Consider the following 18,460-nt stretch of genomic DNA (forward strand, 5'->3'; position numbering starts at 1 on the left):
GTAGAAATTAAATATTAGTCGGAAACATCTTACAATGCAGCAAACTCACGAATGTCCCTTTAATGACACCTCAGCACATTTTAAACTATAGCTATTATGTGTCTAATACATCATGGTTATTTCGACATCTGCTCGATAGAAAGAGGAAATCTGCTGCTGCCATAATAATAACAGGCTACTGTAACCGATAAAGCAGCAAGGTGTTCTTTATATCCACCTTCTCATAAAGGGAATAATACATACCGAGGCAGCTGGTTGATGTATCAGTACCGGCCTCGGTGGTGTCGTGGTTCAGCCATCAGACATACAGCTGGTATGTACAGGGTTCGCACCCCGGTACCGGCTCCCACCCAGAACGAGTTTTAACGATTCAGTGGGTAGGTGTAAGACCACTACTAACACTTAACAACTAACCCACTGTCCTGAACACAGCCCAGATAGCTGAGGTGTGTGCCCAGGACAGCATGATTGAACCTTAATTGAATATAAACGAAAAATAAGTTGAAATGATGTATCAGTTATGGAGCACTGGTTGTCGACAATCTTTGGATGCATCTAGGTGACATAAAATGTATTACCTCGCCATAAATGGACTATTCGCATTCCGCTTTCTTTACTACTCACTTTTTAGGTGAGACTACAGCTGTCACTCTTTAAAGGGACTGTCCTGAGTTTGCAGCCATTGTAAGATGTTTGCAATAACAGAGCCTGGTTGGCGACTACTATTTCATACTAAATACTTTTTTTTTTTTTTTTTTTTTTTTTTTTTTTTTTTTTTAGAATATACATGTGTCTGTATATCGAATGTGTTTGCGGTCGTATACTAATGTTTGTAGCACTCAGTTTTTTTCTTTAATTCGTGATGTATATTTTGTTCGTACGTATGAAATTAATGGTAAGTAAAATCCGGTTTGGGCTACTACAAGCATTAGGACAGCAACAAACACCTTGTAAATACAGACACTGATATTTTAAATAAGAAAATGCCTATAATTTGTATGTTACTTCATGGAAAAGGCTCTATTGGTCAGAAACGTTTTATAATGGTTGTAAACTCAGGACTGTCCCTTTAACAAACTTCTCTCATTGCGTTAACGCATCCCGTAGTACAAAAACACAGCCATATAATTAACAGATAAACGGTTCCTTGAGGACAACTGAATTAAATTTTATTTGGACAAAAAAAACAGTCCCAACCAGTGTCACACAACTGGTATATTGAAATATCGTGATACGTGTTGTTCTGTCTGTGGAGAAGTGCTTTAGAAAGATTCTTTGCTACTAATGTGGCGGGTTACGTCTGAGGGAAACGTATCAGAATTATCAAATTATTGACATCCAACTGACGTTTCTTCGCCCATTTTAGCTATTTTGTTTGCATATCTTGTGTTCTATGTTAACTATAGATACTTCTCTCTTGACGTCATGTATGTTAATTATGTATTTGAAAATGTCCTCTTGTTACACATTGTAATGTGTCTGCGTGTTGTTTAATAAATCTTGAATAGCCGATGATTAATTAATCAAAATACTATCTAGTGGTGTTAAACAAATCAACCTTTCTCTTTAAGTTTCAAACTGTAAAGAATAATTTAGGGAGACATCGTTTATGCAGCTAGTACTTTTTACATCTAAGATAGCTTCATAATTTTCAATATGCTGACATTTGGTTTTCATCTGTAACATAAATGTGTGAATAGTTGGTATAATATCGTTGCTATCTCACAGGCTAAATCTCGCACAGTACACATGCTCACGGGGAAAAGGCGTGTCTTGTTACCATGTGATTACCATTTCTCCACAGATTGTGGGAATTACAAAGGAACACACGCAGTGTTTGTTTATGAATCATATTAAATAGCCAGTGTCGCCTTTTAATACTTTTATTTTAAGTTTATATTTAATTTAAATACATTAAACTGCAGTCTTTCCTATTCCAAGATACCGAAGGCAAATTTAGATTTGTTTTTACACGTACATAAAATCTCATTAAAATGAGCGTCTCACCACGAGACGTATGTCAATTTAACTAGAACTGTGTTTGAGTGTGTCCTAGATCGTATTTAAACAACACTGAACAATGGCGCGTCACGGGAAAAAGAGTTAATGTTAATATTTTTCACCTAAACCCTCGTTTCAACACGAAAAATGGACACTAAGTTTGGTTAATTTACAAACCTGTAATAAATGTGGATACAACAGAATGAAACAAGAGTCTGTGACGTTGACATACCTGTAAAATAGACAATAATGCGACTCCATAACCGTTACTTCTCAGACGCACGTGCGATTTAAAAATATGAAAAATGCATTTTGTGGTATTAGAAACACCAGAATGACCAGAAACACTTCGGTTATACGGAAATTGATAATGTAAACAATAAAATATAAGTAATGTTTGATTTCAGTAATCATAGATGGCTCTAATAGTCACAAATATGCTGTAGTGTTTAAAAACCAGGGTATGTCCCTTTAAATATCTCATGAGGCCTCCTCATCTTTTAAACAATGATTCATGTTTATTCATAAAGTAAATGTAACCAGCAGGGAAGGAAAATGAAATTATATTTTTACGTAACTGTCGGACGACCAAACAAAAATTACTGTTGGCATGAGTTTGGAGTTCAAAATTAAAAGAGAAAAATATCCGTATTCTATGAGACGACTTTTGTTTCTGTTAAACATGTTCACACGGCTTGCTGGTTATCTTGTAATGGCAACGTAGTCCAGTGGTAAAGTACTGGCTTGATGCGCGGTCTGTTTGGGATCGATCCCCGTCGATGGGTCCATTGAGCTATTTCTCATTTTAGCCAGTGCACCACAAACTGGTATATCAAAGGCCGTGGTATGTGCTATCCTGTCTGTGGGATAGTGCATATAAAAGATCCCTTGCTACTAATGGAAAAATGTAGCGGGTTTCCTCTCTAAGACTATATGTCAAAATTACCGAATGTTTGACATCCAATAGCCGATGATTAATAAATCAATATCCTCTAGTGGTGTCGTTAAACAAAACAAACTTCTTCTAAAGGCAAAGTCACAATTTAGGGCTATGATTATGAATACCAAAATATCAATAACAAGCAGTTTGAATAAAGAACTTTTCGGGTCAAATTAAATGTATGTACTTTCATGTAATATTTTTCTTGGGTCACTTAAATACGTTAGCTGCCGTGGGATCCTACCCTTTCAGATAACCCTGCGTCTTTGAAGACGAGACATAACGGCAATTTTCACGTCGGTCTTGTGGTCGCCTAGTAACCGGTTACCTGCGTCTGATTAGACATGTTGACACATATTTCATGCTGATACCCTTGATCTCTTAACCTTTCTGTTAATACTGTGATGGAATTTACAAAGCAAAACAAACAGGTATTGTTCTCGCCGAACGAATCAAGATGCGGCCACTGTGCGGTTACCAAATTTGTCTCGCCTAGCCGTCGACAGGAACCGTCGACCGAAATGAATGGCGAGCGCTCTCCCTGGAGAACACGGTCCGGATCTATAGTCAACGACAGCAAACAACAACGTTCATCATTTGATTGGTTCCCGATTAGACTGGTTGCGAAATCCTAATTTTTGGCTGAACCTTGCAGTGGTATTTGCATCTTCGTAAGGTGTTGATTGGGGATCCGAGGGGTGTGTGGTCGAGACATGCTAAGTCGGAAAAGGTATTAACAGTTTGTTTTGTTTAAAGACACCACTAGATCACACTGATTTATTAATCATCGGCTATTTGGTAATTTTGACATATAGTCTTAAAGAGGGAATCCGCTACATTTTTCATTAGTAGTAAGGAATCCCACATACAAGATAGCACATACCGCGGCCTTTGATATACCAGTCGTGGTGCAATGACTGGAAAGAGAAGTAGCCCAATGGGCCCACTGACGGGGATCGATCCCAGACCGACCGCGTATCAAGCGAGCGCTTTACCACAGGGCTACGTTCCGCCCCGAAAAGGTATTGAAAAAGCAATTGTTTGACGGGGGGGGGGGGGGGGATTTGAATCCCAAACACCCCCCTCCCCCCAGTGGCGTAGGAAGGTATCAAAACGTGGGGGGGGGGGGGGGCACACGTGTATATTTACACACTTTTACACTATTATAAAGCAAACATAAAGCAAAATATCTGAAAAGTGGGGGCCCCCTTGCCCCGCTCCCGCTTCCTACGCCAGTGCCCCCCCCCCCCCCCTCCCCTGCACATGCGCCTGATATTGTGAATTCCTGCCAACACTCAACACACCACAGTTACAGTACTTGGGCTGGGTCTAAGTCTACCTTTTGTTCGATTTTTCAAGAATTACAGATGGTTTGCATGCCACATACGAGACGTATGCAATTGGTAATGTTTCACTAACAGCGGGCACGTGCCGTTGTTTGATTTGGTGAAGTTCTGGAATTGTTTTCTGATCTTTATTGCACACACAGCTTCTCCAGCGACCTATTTTGTTGTGGTGCTAAAAACTGAATGCAGTAGACAAGCGTCTGTTGAAAAACCGTTACACGACCATAGCAAGCACAGTGGAGGCCACTCCAGGCGTAGACCCATGAATATTTGCAGGGGGAGGGGTGAACATGCAACTACTTAAAGCTTGTATATAAAGTTATATACGGTACTAGCGCTGAATGCACTTTAAAATAAGTGGGGAAAACAACTAAACTTTGCTTTCCCGTTGTAATCGGGGAGGGGTAGTCTAGGCCCCTCGACCCCCACCCCAACTTCATTCGCGCCTGTACTCCTTCCGCGCCAGGTCTTTTGTATGCAATTCCCCATAGACTTCAAAGGACTCTCTAACGTTTATAGGCGTACGGGCTCCCATTTTTGCATGGAAGCAGGCTGGTTTTGTCCGAATTAAACAAAAATGCCTGAATCTACATATTTATATTTATTCATATTAGCATTACTGCCAAACGAATCGCTACGCATTTCTACACGGATTACAACTAATTTTGAGGGTAGAATGATGAAAAGAAATGGTAAAAAGGTCTCAGGTTAGCGCATTTTACCCGAATATCTATATCATTTTTGCCCGAATTTGAGGTTTTGTTCCGGGCTACGACCCCTGTACCTACCGTCCTGTAGTCCGATGGTTTAACCACTGCGCCACCGAGGCCGGTTCCCCATAGACATCAAAGAACTCTCTGTATAACGTGCCTTCAAAGAACTTCCTAACGTTTAGAAATGTTTTTTTCTTGCAGACGGTTGAAATGCGGCCCGGACACTACACCGGGGCAGGGTTCGCGTTCGGCTTCGGGATGGCCTACTGCTGGATAGCGACGTCCATCTCGTGGAAGCTGCGAGTCCGATTAAAGAACCGCTGTGTGGCCGTGTCGCAGTTGGTCAATAGTCTGCTGCTGACCGTCTTCCTCGTCACCTGTATCCTTTGTTGTACTTACCGTTACGTAAAACAGTACACTGATGGAAGGAAATGATTTATTTAACGACGCACTCAACACATTTTATTTACGGTTATATGGCGTCGGACATATGGTTAAAGAAAGGACATGTCTTAATTAACGACGCACTCAACACATTTTATTTACGGTTATAAAGCGTCGGACATATGGTTAAAGGAAGGAAATGTCTTATTTAACGACGCACTCAGCACATTTTATTTACGGTTATAATATAATATTATTGTGTCAGACATATTATGGTTAAAGGTAGGAAATGTCTTATTTAACGACGCACTCAACACATTTTATTTACGGTATATTGTGTCGGACATATGGTTAAAGGTAGGAAATGTCTTATTTAACGACGCACTCAACACATTTTATTTACGGTTATATGGCGTCAGACATATGGTTAAAGAAAGGACATGTCTTAATTAACGACGCACTCAACGCATTTTATTTATATGGCACAGACTGGTTAAGGACCACAGACATATTGAGAGAAGAAACCCGCTGTCGCCACTTCATGGGCTACTCTCTTCGATTAGCAGCAAGGGATCTTTTATTAAGGCTAGAAGTTAAAGTTTGTTTGGTTTAACGACACCACTAGAGCGCATTGATTTATTAATCATCGGCTATTGGATGTCAGACATTTGGTAATTTTGACATATAATCTTAGAGAGGAAACCCACTACATTTTTTCATTAGTATCAAGGGATTCTTTATATGTACTATCCCACAGACAGAATAGCACATATCACGGACTTTGATATACTAGTCGTGGTGTACTGGCTGGAACGAGAAATAACCCAATGGGTCGGCCCACCGACTGGGATCGATCCCAAACCGACCGTGCATCAAGCGAGCGCTTTACCACTGGGCTACGTCACGCCCCCATTGAATGAAAGAATGAATGAATGAACGTACAAACAAATGAATGAATATTTATGATATCCCAGAAAACATATCGGCATATTTGTGTCAGATATAAATAAAAACGTGTGATTGAAATTATTTTACTAAATAAAATTATTTCAAAAATACTCTATAGCGTTATGATATTTCATTCATTCATTCCTTCCTTCATTCCTTCGTTCATTCAGTCGTTCATTCATATTTTTATTCATTTATAAATATCGATCTTTTAAAAACGTCACACCTAGTTCTGGGTACAGTCGGCGCCAGACAGTCTTATTTGTTGTGAATAATTTTCCTTAATGTCAATCAGTTGGTATATCAAAATCTATATATAAGTATAACGAAATTAACGGTTTTGGAACGAAACACGTACGTATATAATTTCTTAATGTGCTGGTTTAGTAGTGAGCTATTTCCGCTATATGCTTGATGTCTAAATCTAATTACATGTATAGCTAATGAATATGCAAAGTTTCAAGTGCTCTGTAGCAAATACTTTTAGCACTCTCTGTCTATGTCTCTCTCAAACACAAACCTCTCTCTCTCTCTCTCTCTCTCTCTCTCTCTCTCTCTCTCTCTCTCTCTCTCTCTCTCTCTCTCTCTCTCTCTCTGAGGGCCTTAGGGAAGATTAGCTTTTGCTAACTGTGTTACCCTCACTAAATAAAGAATTTATTATTATTATTATTAGTTTCTCTCTCTCTCGCTCTCTCCCTCTCTCTCTCTCTCTCTCTGTTTCGCTCTCTCTGTGTCTCTGTCTGTGTCTGTCTGTCTGTCTGTCTGTCTGTCTCTCTCTCTCTCTCTCTCTCTCACACACACACACCACACACACACACATATATACACAAGCGCCCGCACGGGTGTGTACGCATATTTTATTAGTAACGTCTAATAATTAAAAAGTACAATACTGACGTTGGTGTGTTATTTGTAGGACAGACTGCGCGTGGTTTACCTTATCTCCACATCTACAGAATGGCTGACCGCCATCTCTATAGTAACGTTTGTGTTGACCTTCATACCGGACTTCAAAAAGATCCGAATGTACGGACCCAGTGTCAAACTACAGGAACCAGTCAATAATAGTTGTGTGGTAAGTAGCATCTTTCCTGTAGTCAACAAAATAATACTTTAATCTCAGAATTGTATTATAGAAAACTCAAATATATGAATGATTCATATTGAACAATATCTCTCTACCTACCTACTTACTCACCCACAAACCTATCAATCCAAGTATAGTTTTGACCTCCTTGTAAATTATACTTAAGAAGAAAATGTCAATAATGAAAATAAATGTCAAATAAAATAAAAATTGCTTTTAATTAAAAACATTCTATTTTAGATTAAAGTAAAACATCTACGGCAGAACGTTTCTTTATTATAAAAAATGTTTGTAAATGATACGCTCTGTTTCAGATTTTTGCGCCTATAAATGGAACTGCGACAGATGATATACCTGTCGTGACGGTCACTAAACCAAATGGAACACTTCATGCATAAACATCAACATATACTGTGTTCATGGAAGTATATCCTCTATGCATTGAAGTCTCTTTGACATGCGATGAAGTCTGTTTAGTGTACATTGAAGTCCTCAGTGATGGTGATTGTAATGAAGAAATGTGTACAGAAGTTCGAGCTGAATCTGCAATGGCAATTTATTCCAGTTGGTTTGTTTTTCAATGGAATAGTGTTGGTGTGTGTTGAGAAAGGTTTTCCAGAATCAAAGGGCATGCTTCTATGGATAATTGTGATTCTTGGGTCGCTGAAATGGCATGTTTACTTGCCTCTAAAATTGATGGCCATGACATCTTTTTTGACATTTGGTTTACATCTGAATGGCATATTTATTGGTTTAAATTTGGAGGCCAAGGATACCCCTTGAACCATCATTAGATCTGAAAATATTTGTAAATTTGTGTTCTTGTTAATATGCAGTATTTTGTGATGACATTTACTTTTATTTTGTGATGCTAGTCGGTTATTTCAGTCATAGTGGATTCCTAATTTTGGAATAATATAGATCTGTTGTGATACAGTGGATTGCTTTGTAAACAGCTGAGACCAACATCTCATGGTGCTATATTCTGACAAATCTAACGTGCCTAGAAAGCGATTCAGTCATCTGTGCATAATGGACAACATTTTACTTCATAAGAGACTGATTTAATCTCAGGCTTCACTTGGCTATGTTTCATGTATTGCGACGTCCTGTGTTAACGTGTAGTTTAAAATACCCAAAGCAGTCAAATTAAGCGAGTAAAAGTAAACGTTTCCCAGCCCAAGTATTCCTTAGAGACCGATACGAAATTATCTACATTATGAAAAAGACAGTTGTATGTGTTGATTCATAAAACCCCAATAAATGGCTTTAGCAGACGTGTATGCGGGGAATTTAACATAGGGAGTCGAAACATGCTCCCCTGAAAATGTACTGAAAAAGAAGAGAACACATATGATGACATGACGAACATTATTAGGTGATTTTTCTATAGGAGGACTTTCATCCTCACAATGATACATCATCCTTATTCTGTATTTAAGAATAATACCTTCAAGCAAAAATCTATTATAGTGTCTATTTAATCTGACAGTCTATTTAATCTGACAGTCTACTGAAATGGTTGACAGTTATATGATATCTGTCATCACCTGCTGGAAGTGGACCACAGGCATCAATGCCGAAGGGTCTTGGAAATATATATTATAACCGTGGCATGTTCTGTAAGTCGCTAAATATTTGGAGCAGTTTTTCTTCTTTACCAGTCTCATGTTGCGATATAATTGACGATATTACAGTACACCACTTCTCAGAAGTAGCTGAACCTGTTTTTATTATACACTTTTTATATACCGATGTGTCCATTATATGAACCTCTGTGTAATATTGTTGTGACTTGGTTATCAAAACATGATGTCAGAAATTACCGTTTGTACCCATTTGTGTATTTTCACTCGTTGAGGATTGTAGTATATGTCTTTTTTTGTCTCGATTCCGTTTTTTGGGGTAAATAAAACTTTCATTTATGTGTAGTTTCCCAGTTTTAAGTATTACCTATCAAAGGTTCTTTTCTTTAACGACACCACTAGAGCACATTGATTAATTAATCGTCGGCTATTGGATGTCAAACATTTGGTAATTATGACACGTAGTCATCAGAGGAAACCCGCTGTCCCCTATCAATGCAATTAAAGTCTTATGACTTTGTTAAACTATTTACTCTGCCCCAGTACTCCACGTATTTTATTGTTCGTGTAAAAACGTGCTTTAATAGTCTGCGAATTTTTCTGTTGATGGTAAAAAGTACACGACTATTCTATGGTTTGTTTTTACCTATTCAATACATCAGACATCTCTTCAAACCTTTCAATTGAGAAATGACGAACGTGCTGGAAGTTGAAACAATCCTTGCGCGCCTAACCTTTAACTCTAATTGTTTACACTGACAAACGTTTAAGATGTTTACGTAATTCAAGACATATCCAAAACCTCGACTGACATCAGAACCAAATACCTAATTCGTTAACTTAGCCTACCATATAATCTATACATGTTTCCTTCAGCCATTTAGCACTTTAAATACAGTCCTAGAATTAATTTGGCTCATCTAAGTGCAGCTGTTGTTTATGTATGTATTAAACATCTGTTCATTGTATGACCATTTCATTTATGGCACTAATGTTTGTCAGTATAACTGGATGTAGTTTTCTATGTGAATAGGACGTATAGCTGTGATGGAGTTAATATGTATAGATTCATGTTTTGTATAATATGCATTCTCAATAGGAACCTGTGGCAGAAACAAAATGTAGTTTACAGACTCTATATTGTGAATGTGAAGACTTTTCTAGAACAGAGTTTCTCAATCGATTTGCACGAACGAAGCCAGATGAATGTGATGTACATAACTAGTCAGGCTTTAGTTCCTATAAACGCGTCAGGATGTTTTAAAGTCGCAGAACCTAGTTTTAGGCAGTGTAAAATATTTTCGGCCAATATATCTTTTTTTACTGTTAACATGCATACTGCTTATAGTCTTATATAATTTTTAAAATAAAAATTAATTGTAATTTTGACAAATTCAGTGTCTTTCTGGACGTAGCTCTAAAACTAGGGTATTCAGCTTTAATAATGAAATAGTTAAATTTATTTTAAATTAACTCATTGATTAATGATTTCTTTCGTCGACGAAGAAAATGCTAATTTATGCTGGTAAAATGTGCGTCGCAAGCCACAAGTAAATTTAAAACCATGACTGTTTTTTATTACATACCATATTTAATTTCGTTTCCTACGATCGGCATCGTTACATTTCTGAACCGTGAAGCACGGAATCACATTAAACAAAGCAATCCCATATTCCGCGACAGCGAACAGCGCTAATGTTCGCTAACTGTTTGACTGGTCCCCGATGTGGTCATTTGGTTTAACGTGCAGCTCATAAACCAGTCTACGCGAACGTTTATTCCTTTAGTTTGGCTGAACTCGACCTACGTAAACGTTCACATTAACCCGACTGACTATATTGGGGGACCAGTCAAGAAGTTCGCGAAAGTTCGCGTTACTCGCTGTCGCTGAACGCTTGGTTTGTTTCTGTTGATCTGAACAGTTAGATCTCTGCACATCGCAAAGACAGGAAATGTTTCATTATATCAGTATGACTACAAGCCTTTTTTTTCATAATTTCTAATACTGGTATATATATTTTTTTTTTTTTTTTTTTTTTAGATACTAAAATAACATCTATCCACCAAAGATTTTGGAAGGAGTTATTTTCATGTATCTCTTTTATGTAATTTATATGCATGTTTACATATTTGTATATATTGTTTTATACTTGACATGTGAAATCTTCGTGTTCACGAAATATGCAGTTATTTTACGACTGTATATATTGGTATAAGTAAAACGTTGAAATACACTTGTTTTCTGTCATACTGTTACTAGGTGTGTAATGCTAGTATCAGACTGCCAACTGCCACGACAAAGTTGGTCGCCTTTCTGCTCTCACGATTTCTACGACTGTCCCGTTGCTAGTCTGAGCGCTCTTACAACTCAATTCTCGTCGTATAACCCATTAGTTGTCAACCTGGGCGCACCCGTCTAAGTCGGCAGTTGGGGAAATTAAACGCAATCATCAAATTGGCTAACCTTGCCGTGACAGTTGAAAGTCTCTAACTAGCATTACGTTTATACCAGCTGACCTGACTTGACCTGTGTGTGTGTGTGTGTGTGTGTGTGAGAGAGAGAGAGAGAGAGAGAGAGAGAGAGAGAGAGAGGGGGGGGGGAGGGAGAGAAAGAGGGAGAGAAGAGGAGCGCTTTTCCACTCCAAAACATACCACACGATCTTTGTTTGTTTGTTTTGTTTAACGACACCTCTAGAGCACATTAATTTATTAATCATCGGCTATTGGATGACAAACCTGTGGCAATTTAGACATAATATAGTCTAAGCAAGGAAACCCGCTACATGTTTCCATTAGTAGCAAGGGATCTTTTATATGCACCATCCTATAGACATGATAGCACATACCACGGCCATTGATATACCAGTCGTAGTGCACTGACTGGAGCAACGAAAAAAACACGATCTGTGATACGAGGTTTCTACAACGCTCGCAGGAAGATCCGATGAAAAGAGAAGCGGACAGTTTTACGATAGCTGATGGAAACGCGTTAATATTAAGTGGAAAAGAAGCGATATCTAAACTGAAATAGAATAATACGTCGAGTTCTGACAGTGTTGTGCAATCTTGTCTTATCCATTAGAAGAAAGAAACTCTTGACGAAATTAGCCCTGAGCTCCAATATAAACGATAAATACAGTTCACGACTGAACCTTGCGGGGCGGGACGTAGCTCAGTGGTAAAGCGCCCGCCTGATATGCGGTTGGTCTAGGATCGATCCTCGTCTGTGGGTCCATTTGGGCTATTTCTTGTTCCAGCCAGTGCACTACGACTGGCATATCAAAGGCCGTGGTATGTGATATACTGTCTGTGGGATGGTGCATATAAAAGATTCCTTGCTACAAAAAAAAAAAAAAAAGGTGGCGGATTTCCTCTTTAAGACTAAATGCCAAAATTACCAAATGTTTATCATCCAACAGCAGATAATTAATACATCAATGTGCTCTAGTGGTGTTATTTGACAAAACAAAGTTTTTGAACTTTAAAGACGAAGTTACGTCGTAACAATCATCGAAGACAAAACAATCATTTATTGCTTCTCTAACCTAGATTATGGGGAGATATTTAAGATGTTACTATACTGTGCAGTGATATTTAATCCTTTTGAAGAACGTTTTTTTGTTTAATTCACATACTAAAAAAAACATAAAAGTACCCACGTTGAAGTAGTCTCCGCGGAGTGATGGGAATCTTTAGTGATAGCTCCACTTACACGCCGAGGTCTGATCGTAAGTGATATTTCAAAACACAGCATACTCATTCGAAAATGTCTTGCATCAGAACTCCGATGCCAAGGACATTTTTCTGTATCGTTTTTGTTATCATATCACATTCATCTCTCGTGAAGCGTAAAACCCCGTCTAACGAGCGTCCTCGTGAACATACTTGTGATCGAGAAATGTCTACAACAAAACGTTTAAGCGTTCGAGACGGAGGGGGTGGGGGGACAACCCCCCTCCAATCCTGGTGAAAATCCTCAAATTCGGGCAAACACAATAGAAAAATTCGAGCAAAATTAGATGGCCTGTACACTTTTCACCATGTATTTCCATCATTCTACCCATAATATTAGTTGTAATCCATGTAAAAATACGTAGCGATTCATGTGCAACCCTATATAGCTGTTTGATAGATGCTAATATGAATAGACGTTGTAATCTAGATTCGGACATTTTTGTTTAATTCGGGCAAAAATCGGCCTCACACACACACACACACACACACACACACACACACACACACACACACACACACACACACAGAGACACACACCCACACCCACACATACACACACACGCACACACACATGCACACACATACATACACACACACACACATATACACACACACATACACACACACATACACACACACATATATACACATACATACATACACACACACACACACACACACACACACACACACACACACAGACACACAAAAATAATAATAATAAATAAATAAAGGGAGCCCGTACGCCTGTGGTTTTGAAAGGTTTCAGGAGTCCTATCTTGCTTTATCTTGTTTTGTTTTGAACCGTGGTAGCCGTGTCCAGCCTCTAGCTACAGCAGCAATGAAAGTTTGTTTTGTTTAACAAAATCACTGGAGTTTATTAATCATTGGTTATTGGATGTTAAACATTTGATCATTTTGACATATTGTCCTTGAGAGGAAACCCGCTGCATTTTTCCATTAGTAGCAAATGATCTTTTATATGCACCATTCCAAAGACCGGATAGCACATACCACGGCATCTGATATACCAGTCGTGGTGCACTGGCTGGAACGAGAAATAGCCCAATGGGACTACCGAAGAGGATCGATCCAAAACCGACAGCGTATCACAGCAGCAGGAAAATATGAAAGTGGCAATAAGGGTTCATAAATAACATGCGTTTTCATAACCTTTTTGTATACAAATGACGTTTTCTGCTAATATAATATCCTTTAACGGGAGTCCTGAAAACACCAAGACCCTTTAAAAGGCCAACATTGTAAACAAAGGCGTTGGCAGTGGGATGGGGTGGGGGTGGGGGATAAAGGGCACTGGCTACTGCCCCTTCACTAAAGCTGGTGGGACCAAAGGATGCATTGTCTCCGCCCCCCGAAACACAATCTAAATATGGAATTGAATGATTAAAAAAAAAGATGTGGTAAATTATACAAAGATATAGTGCGTTTAAAATACCTATTGTCCGTCCCACTGGGAATGCCTTTTTTTCATACTATGGAGCTGATTGTTTTTTAGATTGCACGCAAAAATAATTTTAAACATTTGTTATTTCCAAAACACTTTTACTTTTCTTCTTACGTTAAACTAAACTAAAATTATTTACAGAATTTTTTTTTTGTAGGAGGTTGGGACGGACTATAAGCCTAATCTCGTAACGCTTCATCCCCAGGACGTGCAAGTTTCGGTTCGTTTCGCGATGTGATCGCACAGGTAGAACAAGACCCCCTCCACCCACCAGCCTACGTGTGTGGCGGCAGCGCATTGAGCAATAACTGACGTCGTCTTTATCTGACAACAACATGTTGACGGTAAGTCAGACCAGACGGGAACCTTCCTCGTAGAGAGGTTAATGCTTTCCATATACGATAACAAGTTCAAAGCTAACGCGACCCTAATTGGTCAGATCCCAATATCAAAATGACCAATAAATTCGCGTATTATTTTCACTGTGAAGAGATTACCGATCCAATAATATTATTCGGCTTCTAATTAGTGAGATCTTAATGCGTATGACCAATATATTCACGCGTTGCTCGCCTATTGATTAGATACCAGTCTGATAATATTACTAGATTGGTACCAATAGTCACATTCGTGCATGGCAGAATGAGATCGGTTACAAGATAAAAGCTAGTCAAGATACAACTGAGGAGTAACACGGTTTACGATTTATGTCTAAAAGTAAACAACTTTATATATACATTTATCTACGCTAACAGCAACAGGGTTTAAGCCGTACCTTAAAAAAAATAGATCAGCCATGCATTTTCTAGAAAAATATTTTTTTTTAATAAAAACTAGTTTCAAATTTGTTGTCTGCACAAAACAAAGTCCAAAGTAAAAGTCACTACCAAGCAACCCAACCATAGTCAGGAAGCTAAGTTAAGGTTCGTTTTGTTCTACGACACCACTAGAGCACTTTGATTTATTAATCATCGGCTATTGGATGCCAAACATATAGCAATTCTAACACAGTCTTAAGAGGAAACACGCTACATGTTTTCATTAACAGCAAGGGATATTCTATATGCATTTTCCCACAGACTGAACAGCACATACAACGGCTTTTGATTATCCAGACTTGGGGCACTGATTGGGATGGCGGAAGACTCAGTGGGTTTAATTAGCATTGCCAGTACACGAGGTCTGATGCCGGGAATGTGTATGTATGAACTGTGGAACACCAAAAGGGCCTTTCTTAAGTGTCATCTCCTGAACCAATCCACTTTTTGGGGGAGGTAGTAATAACGGCAAATTTGGTAAATATCTTGTTGTTAAATATAATCTATGGCCAACTTAAGTGCAAGAAACTTGAAGGTTTGTTTTGTTTCGTTTAACGACACCACTGGAGCACATTGATTAATTAATCATCGGGTATTGGATGTCATACATTTGGTAATTCTGACTCGTAGTCATCAGAGGAAACCCGCTACATTTTTCCTAATGCAGAAAGGGATCTTTTATATACACCATCCCACAGACAGGATAGCACATACCACGGCCTTTGATATATCAGTCGTGGTGCACTGGCTGGAACGAGAAATAGCCCAATAGGTCCACCAACAGGGATCGATACCAAACCGACCGCGCATCAAGCGGGCGCGTTACCACTGGGCTACGTCCCGCCCCAGAAACATCAAAGTGATAAATTTCGTTTAAGTTTTTAAAACATGTCTACATATCAGACGATCCTCAAATAACTGTCTTCTTTATAATTAATGTGCTGTATAGATCATAGCAGGGCAGCCGCGTCCAAAGCCAGAAGCTAATAACACGCCGTGCCAAAGTGAAGTTGCTTGTGAAAGCAAGTTTTCTAATTAAAATGCAATGTGGGAAAACTGAAGAATAACTTTGCATGTTTTAGATTATGAAAATATATTTTGAAAACTGAGTCTTAAACAAGCCACTTTCTGGCTCTATCTGGTTTTGAGAGAACTGTTACGTGTAATGCCGCGGGAACTAGCTGATAAAGTATATCTGGGGTTTGGTGTGTGTGTGGCTGGTGGAGTCATGGGAAATGACCTAATGGGGTTGTGGCTTCTCTCCTTCGACCGAACACAAGTACAATACAGCTACAACAGCAACGCAAGGTAAAAGAACAAACTACCATCCACCCACTCCTAAAACGTTAAATGAAAAAAAAATTGGTCGACGGAGAGAACGAGAGGAAACATACTGCTGCCATATAGATTTCCCAATAAAGCATCAAGGGATTTTATATATTGTATGTTTCCATACATTGGACAGTTTGGTTAAAACAACAGGTTTAAAACTCACTTGGTTATTCGTCGGTATTTCACTATATAGTCCTGCAATAACAGGCACAATGTAACAGGGGCTTACCCCTCCAATAATTCTCAATCCACAAAAATAGTATTGGCATTTACTAGTATTTGTCATGGTGAATTTTGCTTGTAGAAGGAAAGAAATGTGTTATTTAACGACGCACTCAACACATTTTATTTACGGATATATGGCGTCGAACATATGATTAAGGACCACACATATATTGAGAGAGGAAACCCGTTGTCGCCATTTCATGGGCTACTCTTTTGATCAGCAGCAAGGTATGTTTCATATACACCATCCCACGGACAGTGTAGTACATATCACGGCATTTGTTACACCAGTTGTGGAGCACTGGCTGGAACGAGAAATAACCCAATGGGTCCACCGACGGGATTTGCTTGTAGAATGCAGAAAATTGTATTTCAGGACATGTAGGTTTTTTTTAAAACACACTACTGAGGAAATCAAACCAGTTCAGTTAAATGTTTGTCTCACAATGACAAAATAAAATGGCGAGATATAAGTATTACTTTTTCAGGGGACAACGACATCAACGTGTTTCAAAATCTTCCTAGGGAGCGCGTCTACGAGCCGCGTGATACCTTGAACCACAGGTAATAGTGAAACTTTGCACTCACATCTCAGTCAGTCTGCCAGCCCCCACACCCCCCCCCCCCACCCCCGCCCCCTCTTCCCCTGTGCACTTGCTTTACTTAACATTAACCGGCCTCGCTGGTGTCGTGGTTAAGCCATCGGACATAAGGCTGGTAGATACCGGGTTCGCAGAGTTTTAACGACTCAATGGGTAGGTGTAAGACTACTCTACCCTCTTCTCTCTCACTAACCACTAACAACTAACCCACTGTCCAAACAGACAGCTCAGATAGCTGAGGTGTGTGCTCAGGATAGCGTGCTTTAACCTTAATTGGATAAGTTGAAATGAATGAATTCAATATTGCATATGTAATAACAATCAATAGACACAATTAAAGTAAAAGAAAAAAATACATTATGCTTTAAAACAGATAGAGCTTTATAGTCTGTCCCACAGGGAACGCCTATTTTCGCACTATGGAATTTACTACAAGTTATTTATTTCTGAGTCTATTGTTTTCTAAAAAATGGTATTTTTTTGTTATTTCAAAACACTTTTACGTTTTACTTACGTCTAACCAAACTGAAATTATTTACAAAAAAACCCCACCAAAAAACATTTTTGAATTAGGATTGGGCGAACTATAGTTGTCTAGTATTAATAGTTAAAAAAAAAAAAAATCGTTTAACGATGTCACTATATCACATTGATTTATTAATCATACGCAATTGGATGTCAAACATTTGGTAATTTTGACATATAGTGTTAGAGCGGAAACCCGCTACATTTTCCCACGTCTATACACATGAAATTTATGTGTGTCTGTCTGTCCGTCTGTCTCTCTCTCTCTCTGTCTCTCTCTCTCTCTCATTCCACTAATGTTTGCGTGCGTGATTGCGTACGTGCGTGTGTTTTCTTAGTTGTGAAAAAAAAACCCATTATATAATTAACTTTTCTCTTGGTTTTAAATTAGACGACCTACCTGAAAAACAGTTTAAGCTTGTATCTAGGTCAAACACTTGTGTAATCAAAATACCCCGCGTGTTCCAGAGTTCCTGGTAATTGCCGCTGTCTCGTCCAATCTGCTCGCAAACAATTTGGATAAAGAGAAGTCTGTGGATATTTATAGTCTTTTGATCTTTTACGAAAAAAGTCTTGGCGCCGTGATAAAAAAAAACGCTAAAGTTTTTTTTTTTATTATGATTATTTAACGACACCACTAAAGCATATTGATTTATTAATCATCGGCTATTAGGTGTCAAACGTTGTGACACGTAGTCTTAGAGACAGGACAGTACCCATGAAAATATAGTGACTACAAATACCCATGAAAAT

General features: G+C 38.7%; 1 protein-coding gene across 2 annotated transcripts in view; it reads left to right on the plus strand.

The window, feature by feature from the left end:
• LOC121381285 (DNA damage-regulated autophagy modulator protein 2-like) overlaps positions 1 to 11,239 on the plus strand; it is a 52,878-nt gene extending 41,639 nt beyond the window's left edge. For both annotated transcript variants that reach the window (XM_041510532.1, XM_041510533.1), the window contains exons 6-9: positions 5,202 to 5,379; positions 6,628 to 6,686; positions 7,249 to 7,407; positions 7,734 to 11,239. In XM_041510532.1, coding sequence (XP_041366466.1) covers positions 5,202 to 5,379; positions 6,628 to 6,686; positions 7,249 to 7,407; positions 7,734 to 7,817 — 480 coding nt within the window. In that variant the 3' untranslated portion in view covers positions 7,818 to 11,239. The remainder of the gene's footprint in view (positions 1 to 5,201; positions 5,380 to 6,627; positions 6,687 to 7,248; positions 7,408 to 7,733) is intronic.
• The last annotated feature ends 7,221 nt before the right edge of the window (positions 11,240 to 18,460 follow it).

Source organism: Gigantopelta aegis, chromosome 9 (assembly GCF_016097555.1).
Source record: "Gigantopelta aegis isolate Gae_Host chromosome 9, Gae_host_genome, whole genome shotgun sequence".
Taxonomy (NCBI): Eukaryota; Metazoa; Mollusca; class Gastropoda; order Neomphalida; family Peltospiridae; genus Gigantopelta; species Gigantopelta aegis.